This window comes from Arachis ipaensis, chromosome B1 (genome assembly GCF_059453495.1).
Source record: "Arachis ipaensis isolate K30076 ecotype BB chromosome B1, ASM5945349v1, whole genome shotgun sequence".
NCBI classification, from domain to species: domain Eukaryota; kingdom Viridiplantae; phylum Streptophyta; class Magnoliopsida; order Fabales; family Fabaceae; genus Arachis; species Arachis ipaensis.
The window spans coordinates 7,744,786-7,755,739 of record NC_142436.1 but is presented as its reverse complement, the minus strand read 5'-3'; the positions used below and the strand labels follow the sequence as shown (position 1 = coordinate 7,755,739).

General features: G+C 38.6%; 1 protein-coding gene across 1 annotated transcript; it reads left to right on the top strand.

The window, feature by feature from the left end:
• Positions 1-6,509: 6,509 nt before the first annotated feature.
• LOC107615572 (uncharacterized) lies at positions 6,510-9,859 on the top strand. Its single transcript, XM_016317643.3, has 2 exons — positions 6,510-8,647; positions 9,348-9,859. Exons 1-2 carry the CDS (start codon positions 6,806-6,808, stop codon positions 9,456-9,458), a joined length of 1,953 nt encoding a protein of 650 aa, XP_016173129.1. The 5' UTR covers positions 6,510-6,805; the 3' UTR covers positions 9,459-9,859.
• The last annotated feature ends 1,095 nt before the right edge of the window (positions 9,860-10,954 follow it).

Sequence of the window (10,954 nt, the reverse complement as noted above, 5' to 3'; positions counted from 1 at the left end):
TGCCATGGCTTGATGTTTTTCTAGTCTGTTGGGTTCTTCTTAGCACCAAGTCGTTTAATTGAAAAGACCTTGGGTGAAGTCTTTGGTTATATCTTTGAGCTATCTGCTATTGCATAGCTAATTGTTTGATTGCTGTGGACGATCTTACTTCTTCCAGGAGGTTGAGTTCGGATTGCCGAGCTGTTTCTTTTGTAATATGGTCGGCCATTTCAGTCCGTAGTGAGGATTGGGAGATCTCCATGGGTATCATTGCATCTGAACCGTAGACTAATCGGAAGGGTATTTTTTTTGTGGTTGAGTGGATGGTGGTGTTGTATCCCTATATGATCTCTGGGATAAGCTCGGTCCATAGGCCTTTTGCATCGTCCAGTTTCTTTCTGAGAGCATGTAGTAATACTTTATTTGCAGCTTCTGCTAACCTGTTTGTCTGCGGGTGCTCTACTGATGAAAAATATTGTTTGATTTTCAAGTCCTGCAAAAAGGATGTGAACTTATGGTCGGCAAACTGGCAACCATTATCTGTGATAATGTGCCGAGTTATGCCGAATCGACAAATAATATATTTCTATACAAAAGAAAGCATTTGTTGTGATGTAATCTTGGTTAGAGGCTGGGCCTCTATCCGTTTTGAAAAATAATCAATTCCTACAACCAAGAATTTTACTTGCCCTGCTGCTGTAGGGAAAGGGCCAATGATATCTATACCACATTGGTTAAAGAGCCAGCTTACCTCAGAACAGTGTAGGAGTTCGGTTGGGAGATGTGTGATCGGACTATTTTCTGGAAGTTGTTACAACTTTTGACTTTTGTTTTACAATCTTGTTGTAGCGTCGGCAATATAATCCAGCTCTGACGATCTTTGAAGACAGGCTTCGGGCTCCGAGGTGTGTATCACAGATACCCTCATGTGCCTCGGCAAGTGCAAGCTCGGCTTCCGTTTTGCAAAGACATTTTAGTAAAGGACGAGAGAATCCTCGTTTATATAGGCAGTTGTTATAAATTGTAAAGAAGGAGGCCTGTCGGCGAAAGTGTCGAATGTTTTTGACATTGCCTGGCAGGATCCCTGTCCGAAGATAGTTTATGTATGGAGCTCTCCAATCTGCATCCTATGTTACGCTCAGAACATCTGTTAATTCTATGCTAGGTTTAATCAAGGTAGATCGGTGAAGGGAGGAATTATTTATTTGTGTGCTGGCGAGCTTAGAGAGTATGTCAGCTCGGCTATTGTTTTCCCGATGTATATGTTCAATCTGACATTTATGAAATTTTGAAAGTAAAGTTTGAACAATTGCTAGATATTTGGATAATAAAGGATCTTTTACCTGATACAGGTCGCTTACCTGCTGAACAATTAGCAGAGAATCACAGTATACTTTAAGCTCGGCTATATTGAGATCGGAAGCTAGTCTGAGGCCAGCAATAAGGGCTTCATACTCACTCTGGTTGTTGCTTCCCTTGAAGGAAAAGTGAAGCGATTGCTCAATGACGTTACCATTTCCATCGTCGAGTATGATCCCGGCGCCACACCCTTGCGGGTTAGAAGAGCCGTCTACATACAGAAACCATTCTTATGAACTTTCTTCGATGTCTGGTACTCTGAATTTGGCAATAAAATTGGCCAAGAATTGGGATTTGATAGATGATCATCCTTGGTATCTGATGTTGAACTCGAAAAGCTCGACCGACCATTTTACTAGTCGTCCAGCCAGTTCTGGTTTCTGAAGGACTTGTCGCAAAGGATGATCTGTCCGAACATGGATTACATGACTCTGGAAGTATGGCCGAAGTCTTCTGGCCGAGAAGACAAGAGCTAGCGCCAGCTTTTCAATGCTCGGATAACGAAGTTTGGCATTCTATAGCGTTTTGCTAATGAAATAGATCGGCAACTGCTGCTTTTGCCTTTCTGCAATAAGCACGGAGCTAACAGCCCAGTTAGTGACAGATAAATATAAGAATAATAGTTTTCCTTGAAGGGGGTTTGTAAAATTGGTGAGTTTGAAACAGTTTCTTTAATGGTTGTGAACGCTTGTTCACATTCATCAGTCCATTGGAAAGCTTTTTTCTTTTTAAAGTTTGGAAAAAACATAAAGACTTAGAAGCTAGGCAGGGTAAGAATCTAGAGAGTGCAGCAAGTCTCCCTGTCAACCGCTGGACTTCTTTGATAGTTTGTGGGCTTGTCATGTCCAAAACAGCTCGGCACTTTTCTGGATTTGCTTCAATACCTCGGCTAGTGAGCATGAAGTCGAGGTCATCAAGGTGGTTGTTGTCGATCTTCGTTTTGGCGACCATATCGTCAACGTAGACCTCAATGTTCCTGCCGATCTGTTTTGCGAATACTTTGTCCATTAGGTGTTGATATGTTGCACCTGCATTCTTAAGGCCAAACGGCATGACTTTATAACAATAGTTTCCATATTTAGTAATAAAGGCTATCTTATTTTGATCGGATGGATGCATTTGGATCTAGTTATAGCCAAAGTATGCATCCATAAAGCTAAGTTTTTCATAACCAGATGCATTATCAATTAGGCAATGAATAGATGGCAAAGGATATGAATCTTTGGGGCATGCTTTGTTGAGATCAGTGAAATCAACACACATGCGCCATTTACCGTTATGTTTTTTTACCATAACGACATTCGCCAGCCATATTGTGAATCTGATTTCCCGGATGAAGCCGGTGTTGATGAGTTTCTTGGTTTCTTCCAGGGAGGCTTGTTTGCGGTCGTGGCCGAGGTTCCGCTTTTTCTGTGCTATAGGTCGGACGGACGGATCTAATGCCAGCTTGTGGGATATGATGGATGGATCAATGCCTGGCATATCAGCAGGAGTCCAAGCAAATAGGTCAGTATTTTGTTGTAAAAATGCTTGGCATGAGGCTTTCTCTTCTGAACTTAATGTGGAACCAACATAAGTGAATTTGTCTGAGCTATCTGTGAAATAGATTTTATGCAAGTCTTATGTCGGGGTTGGTCTTTCAAGGGTTCCTGCCCTCGGATCAAGGTCGGCCAGAGCTGGTAGGTCATCCTGGCTGCCGATGTTGTGCACAGGAGCTTGTATGTTTTGGTTAGGTCTTTTAAAACCGTTGTTGTAGCATTCTCTGGCTTCTCAGGCGTCAATGTGTATAGTTGCAATTGTGTTATCCTGCAAAGGGAACTTAACACAGAGATGAATTGTAGAGACTATGGCGCCGAACCTATTTAAGAAAGGTCGTCCAAGTATCAAATTGTAAGGACTAAAACAGTCAACAACTAAGTATTGAATATCTGAAGTTTTTGATAAGGAAAACTCACCGAGTGTGGTTTGTAACCACACAGAGCCCATAACCGGGACTCTCTCACCTGAGAAACCAACCAGGTCTCCAGTGGAAGGTTGGAGGATGTAGCTGCTCAGTTTCATCTTCTGGAATGTGGAGTAAAAAAGAACATCAGCACTGCTCCCAGGGTCCAGTAAAACCTTTTTGACTAGGAGTTCTCCGAGCTGCAGGGAAATCACGACCGGATGTCTGGAATGTTATCTGAGGAAAGTGTGGAGGTGTCTGCTGTTGAGTTTGATCGGCTTCTATGGAAAGTATAACTCGATAAGACCGCTTTCTTGCTGAGCTTGTTGCTCCTCCACCTACAAAACCTCCAAAAATACAGTTAATAATACGTCTTGGTTGGTCTGTACGATTGGTGTTCGGTCGATCTTTATCTCGGCCGTGCTGTGTTACCAAGCTCTGGTCACCAGAGGGGGGTGCTCATCGTTGTATGTGGCCGCCGATATACTTGTTGAGGTGACCTTTCCGAGCTAACCGCTCCAGAAGATCTTTGGCGATGACACACTCGTCAGTACTGTGTCCGTGTTTTTGATGAAAAGAGCAGTATTTTGATCTGTCTGCGCCTTTTGAATCTGGATAGCTGTCGGCTTTTCTTGGCGACTTGATCAACTTTGAATTTAAGATCTCCTTGATGATGTCGTCGTGCTTGGTGTTGAACTGAGTGTAAGAATCATATCGGGGAGTTAGTTTGAAGTTTTTCTTGTTGTCTCGTGTTTTATCGTCATCTCTGTATTGTAGTTTCTCTGTTTTTCGAGCTTGTCGGAGTTCTTCGATGTCAATCTGACCTTTTGCCTTTCCACGGAACTCGGCCAAAGTTTTAGGTTTGGCTACGGCAATGGTCTCTTGGAATTTTTCTGGTCAGAGTCCGCTTTTTATTGCGTGCAGTTTCACCTCGGGATGGAGATTGGGTATACTCATAGCTATCTTTGTGAAGCGCGTCATGTAGTCTCTAAGGCTTTCGTGCTGGCTCTGTTTGATTGTGTTTAGATAATTGGAGTCGTGTAGATAGATGGCCGATCCAGCAAAGGGCTCCTCAAAGGGTTTTGATAGGTCTTGAAATCGAGAAATAGAATCTGCAGGCAAAGAACAAAATCAATCAAGTGCAGGACCATCTAATTAAGATGGAAAACAACGACATAAACTTTTTGAGGTATTTCTTTGGATCACCTACCCATCATAGGGGGGTTAGTGTGGTCGGCAGAGTGAACCTCCTAGGTAACACGAAATTCATCACCTCGGCCGTGAACGGTTCAGGGGAGCTTTCTAGGTTGTCGTCCTCGTCATCTGGCCAAGCTTCTTCACTATGCTCGAGCTGCTCTTCTTCGTGCCGAGCAGTTTTAGAGACATGCGTTGACCTTGACTGATGCTCGACTTCTTCTGCTCGTTCTTGTCGATCATTGTTGTTTTCGATTCGGGTATTATTCAAATTAGCAATCTGGTTTGCCATTTTCTGGTTCTCTTCGGCCATGCGCTGGTTCGTTTGCCGTAACTCGGTCACCATCTGAAGAAGCTCAGATGGTGTGGGTGGAAGTTGTTCATCCATGGCTTCAGGCGAGAACGTCGAGGCCGATGATATAAAGAAAGAATTATATTCTCGGCCTCACGGTGGGCGCCAATTGTTCTTGTATGGATACCTGATGGGGAGCTCGGCTCCTGGGAATCGACGCCGAGTTTTTATCTTTGGTGCCGATCTTTGAGCCTTGGGGAAGTCCGAGCTTTACTCTGAGGGGATGTCCAATTGCGCAGAGCGTGAGCAAGAAACAATGGGGAGTGTACCTGCAAAGGCACTCCAAAGTTTAAGTCAGTATTGAGAATTCAATGTGTTCTTAAGGAGAAGATGTTATACCTTTATATGCGGAGTGAGACAGGTCAGTTATGTATCTGTCTGATTTGAAGAATAATAATAAGGCTTAATGGGTGATGATGTTTGGTTCTGACGTTTTGATTCTAGCATGTAGACTGTTGAACTCGATTTGTAACGTGTAACACCGAATTTTGTATTATATGACCAAGTTATAAGTCATAATGCCGAGTTATGACATGATATTTGTAACAGTCAGATCATCTTCAAATAAAAAAAAAGTTGAAATTTGAAGTGTCTTTTTTTTAGAAATTATTTTGTCTTTCATAAAAATAGATAATAACCGATGTTTACTCTTCCTTAATCAATATAATATTAGTTATAAATAATATAATATTTCTCGTTCAACGTGTGAATAAATTATTGAGCATAGAGATTAGGCACCGACCAATAGAAGGAAAACTCCCTTCTTTTATTCTGCAATTTTCTTGTTGCCTGTTTTTGTTTTGAATAACAATAACCCCGCCATGTTCATAACAGGTCCACACGTTACACGTAAAAGAAAGGCAGAAAGCTAAGCAACCATTAATTAACTAAAATAAAATAATAAACCTATTCACCACCTTGAAAAAAAAAAAAAGAAAGACAACTTTGTTCAGAGCTTTTAACTTTTAAGATTCTAACGTCAAAATTTTTTTTTAATAAAATATACATTTTATTTTTAGTAATTTTAAAATTATTCAAAATTTTAGAGTAAAATTAAATCAAATTAATCACATATATTAAATATATAATAAAATATAAAATATAAATTAAAAATAAATAAATAATTAATAAATAGTTAAATTTATCTTAAAAAAATTATTTATTTGTTATTTAAATTAATCTCTGAAAACTTTTTTAATTAAATTTATCCATTTTAAATTAATCATGTTGATCTTTTTATCATTTTTTTGGTTAATGTCGTCAAAAGTTATTGACGTGTTAGATTGGTTATTAATATAATAATATGATAGATTTATAAAATTAGATTAAATTAAAACCTAATTAAAAGAGAATATATATTGAGATATTGGAATAAAATTAACTTACTTTGGAAAAAAGAAAAAAGAGATATTGAAATATCTCAATTAGAATTGTTTGATATAATTTTATAAACTTATCAAATTAGTCATCAATTAAAACTAATATGTATGTGTTGTAGTATTATTTAATGTCTAAATTCGACCTAATTAGTAATAAAAAGAACAAAAACACTAACATAACTAATTTAATTTTTAAAAAATAAATTTAATTAAAAAAGTTTCGAAGACTAATTAAAAAATGGTAATCTTCCAACACTATTCCGATACTTTACTTATAAAACAACACATTTATTATTTTTTTTTAAAACGGAAGAGGGTTTTGTACGTTTAAAGTTTTAAACTCAACAAACAAATTTATAATAATTAAATCACTAGAGATTGAGAGTGGAGATGGAAAGAAAAAAGAATATGGAACAACCGAACAACCACCAAACCGAAACCATTGATTCTTCATCATCTGGGTTGTCATTGACAGTTGAAAGTTGATTTAGAGGTAAAAGTTAACACCCCTCCTGTTTTCTGACAAAGAAAAGAAATAAAAGAAAAAGAAAAGAAAGCACACTTTACATTTCACTTGTCTCTCTCTGCTGAAGCATCAGCATGGAACTCGTTCCATACTCCGAACCAAACACTTCCACTCCACCCTGGCAAGAAATGTTCCGATCCGCCTCCACCAGAAAACCCACTTCCACCCCTCAACCCCACGCGCCGCCGCAGCACCCTCCCCAAAACCCCTGCCAACCACTACCAGACTCCAAACCAACTTTTTCCGGGGATCCCCAGGTCCGCCTCGCACTCTACATAGCCATGGCGCACGCTTTTCTTGCCTTCGCTATCTTCATCCTCTACGCCGTCTCGAAGCTTCTAGAAGCATACCTAAGACCCCTCCAATGGGCCGTACTATGCTCAATTCCACTAAGAGGAATTCAAGAAACCCTCGTTTCCTTCTGGTCCGAGCCGTTAAAACTCGGACTAACGGAAACCGTTCTCGCCGTTCCAGTTTCCGTTTTCAGAGTCTTCGTCGGTACACTTGTCGAGGTTCGAGAAGCTTCCTTCAGGTTCGTTTCTAGAAAGCCAAAATCCGTTAATGTTACCGCCAAGAAGCGTAGCGGTTTCTCCAATATGCTTCGTTTGCTTGTTTCTTTTGGGATTTTTATAATTGCTTATGAGAGGCTTGGTGGATTTGGGGCATTGTCGTTGTTAGGTTTAGGGTTTGTGTTCAGTTCAAAGAACGTGGATTCGACTATGTCGACTCTGAGTTCTTTTAGGAGTAGCAGCTTTAGGAGGAGTGCGATTAGTGCTTTTTTCACCAGAGGGATACTGAAGAAGTTGAAGACTACTGTTGCTGTTGGGTTAATTGTTGGTATGAGTGTTGGGTTCTTGGTTGGTGTCATATTTTTCTCTTATAAGATCGGCGTTGAAGGGAAAGACGCGGTCATTTCGCTGAAAATGCATGTGGAGGAGAGCAATTATGCTGAGAGGATTGGTGTTAAGAAGTGGATGGATGAGAATGATGTTGCTGGGATGATGGATAGTTACACGACAAAGTTTTATGAGACGGTTTCAGATCAGATTGATGGTCTGGCTGTGCAGTATAATATGACTGAGTTGGTTACCGGGATTAAGCATTTCGTGGTGACTAGCTCTGGGAACTCATCTGCACAGACAAAGGCCTTGATGAAGCCCTCGCCGTACACGGAGAAGTTCTTGAGTTTGAAAAACCGGGTTAGGAACCGGGAGTGGAGCCAGATTTATGCCGAATTGGATAGCCTTTTCCGTGAACTTGTGATCACCCGCGAGGATTTAGTTGTTAAGGCCAAAGGGTTTGCCTTTAAAGGGATTGATGTGTCGCAGCGTATTTTTGCAAGTAGCAGAACTGTGTTTGGTAGTGGTGCGAAGTTCATGTTCTCCATTGCGAATTCCATAATCTCTGGAGCTGCAGAGGTTTTCAATTTTGTGTCTCAGTCAATGGTGTTTATTTGGGTTTTGTACTATCTCATCACGTCAGAGTCCGGTGGAGTAACAGAACAAGTGATGTGTATGCTTCCGATTTCAAGCTCCACCAGGGTCAGATGTGTGGAGGTTTTGGATAAAGCCATTTCAGGAGTCCTTTTGGCCACAGCCGAGATAGCATTTTTCCAAGGATGTGTTACATGGTTGTTGTTTCGGCTATACAAGATTCATTTCTTGTACATGTCGACTGTGATTGCCTTCATTAGTCCTTTGTTGCCCATATTTCCATCGTGGCTTGCAACTATACCAGCAGCTATGCAACTGGTGCTGGAAGGCAGATACATTGTGGCCATTGTTTTGTCTTGTATTCACCTTTTCCTAATGGATTATGGTTCATCCGAAATTCTGGAAGATGTGCCTGGAAATAGTGCATATCTCACTGGACTTAGCATCATTGGGGGAGTGACATTGTTCCCATCACCACTAGAGGTAAATATTTAAACACCATGATTTCATTTTCCGATAATTATGTAACCAGTTCGAGCTTCTTAGGCTGTCACGCTAAAGGTTTCAATCAGCTGATATTGTTTCAGAATTTAACAATTATCAAGTATTAGTAATTTAGGCATTTTACAGTAACTTACTTCACTTGGAAGATTTTTGTTTTAGGCTTGAAGACTAGTCTAACTGCATAACTTGATATTGTCATGTTTATTTTTCTGAGCTTTGGAATTGGCTACTGTGATATGGACTTCTGTAGGCTATGCCTTTTGTTAGCAACTTTAAGATATAATGTGCCAAGCATTTAGGGTCCAATGAACATTTCATGTGACCATGATTGAGAAAAATGTGGTTGCTTTTATAATTTTGGCATAATAAACACGTTTGATTTTTCGCTTTTTAAACCTTATTTAGGAATTTAGGAGGATATGTAGGAAGACGATTAGGAGGGTATATCATTACTCTTTTTTTCTTTCAATTTTGTTTTTTGGGGAGGGAATGGGATGTATCGATTTACTAATAATTCCCGGTAAAAATTCTGAATTCCCAAGAGATTCTAACTCCTGAGAGTTCTGACGGCATCATTCTGATCATGTTTGGTTTAATCTGTATATCAACTTGTATAGATAGACTTTTCTTGTATTCCATGACATTGTTAAATTGATCGAAGGAGTGTGTTATTCTGCAGGGAGCTATTATGGGGCCATTGATAACTACAGTCATGATTGCTCTGAAGGATTTGTATGCTGAATTTGTTCTTGAAGAACCTAAAGACAGAGCCAAGCAGAAAGAAAGCTAAGCCTCTCCTCTTGTCTATGATTGTGTATTCTTTGCAAGTAAAGTTTGGAGCAGCTGTGTTAATATTTGCGGTTCTGTTAGGGTTTGTTCCCGTGTTTCGATTTCGGAGAGGTAAGAGTTTAAATTCAAGCTTGTCACTTCCTTTTTTTACCCTCCAAAAGCAGATCTCGCAAACATGCCCTTAGTGGAGTTCACTTTTTGGTTTGTGATTTTGCTCATAGTGTATCTTTAGAAATGATCAATTGATCACAAATTAGAAGAGAAAAAGAATTAGGGCTTTCTTTTACAGTTTCATTTATCCATTTTAGTGGTCATCAAAGGTATTTTCAGTTTGGTGGCAGTGTTTGATATTTGTACATTTAGATCTGTATTTTATTGCCTACCGAAAAAAAAAAAGAAAAAGGGGGGGGGGGGGGGGGATTTATCTGTATTTTATTCATGTAACAATTTTGCATACTCATTGTATCCGGAGAAAATAGAATCAGAGAGATACTCATGTAAGCTTGTTTTAGAAATATTATATTAGTTATCTTCATTTGCCTTTTTTTTCCTTCTGCTAGTGAGATGAGATTAATAGCAAATATTGCTTTTTTATTAAGTGGTTTAGCTAATAACTGCTATTTTGCTTTGCAGTTAGATGATAAAAGAGGTTAAACTGTGCTTTTTATTCTTTGTTAAAAGTTTTAAAATATTCTGAACGATTGGAGGATAAAATTAAATGAAATGATAGGAGGTAATCCTGAAAACTTTGACACTCATTATAGATAAAGAACATTTTATTCTAAAAATGTAGTGGCAGCTGAGACTCATGAGCCAAAATAGGAGATTGTGGTATGGAAAACTTCAAATTGGAGTTGTATAAATGACATGTTATGGTATCTAAGCAAATGGGACTAAAATAAAAGAGTTGGTAAAGTAAAAAAAATGAAAATCTACTCGCCTTTAAAACTAAGTAGTTACATGATAGAAGTTGCAAATTTAGTGGTAATTAGTTTCTCACTTTGTGGCTTTACCTTTTTTTAGACTTTGGAATATCTTTTTCTAAGTCAATGTATCATATCCCATTTATTATTAGAGCAGGTCTAAATCCAATATAATTGGGGTTCATATCACATTTGATAGCAAGTGAGGTGTGATTCAGTGTGTATCAAGTTTTTTTAAAATAAAAAAATTAATAAAATAATAAAATAATATTTTAATCATTCTTAAATCAAGATAATAAAATTTATAAATAATAAATGTTATAAATTTAAAAATGATTAAAATATTATTTTATTACTTTACCATCATTTTCACTCTAAACAATTTTTTTCTTTTCGAGATATAGCACTTTCTATTCGGTATAAGTGTAAAATTTCCAATATGTAATATTTTTCTTTCCCAATGACACAAGAACTCAATTACACAATGACACAAGTAGAACAATTCTGAAATCCAAGCGCAATATAAAAGGCATTTAAGATGACTGCATTGGTGAAGCACCCTCTTTCCTCTAGG

What these genes read in the sequence shown, in the direction of transcription:
- LOC107615572 (XM_016317643.3), top strand. Translation starts at nt 6,806, where the DNA reads ATGGAACTCGTTCCATACTCCGAACCAAACACTTCCACTCCACCCTGG. An exon ending in TGTTCCCATCACCACTAGAG is followed by an intron (nt 8,648 to 9,347) that starts GTAAATATTTAA and finishes GTTATTCTGCAG; the next exon opens with GGAGCTATTATGGGGCCATT.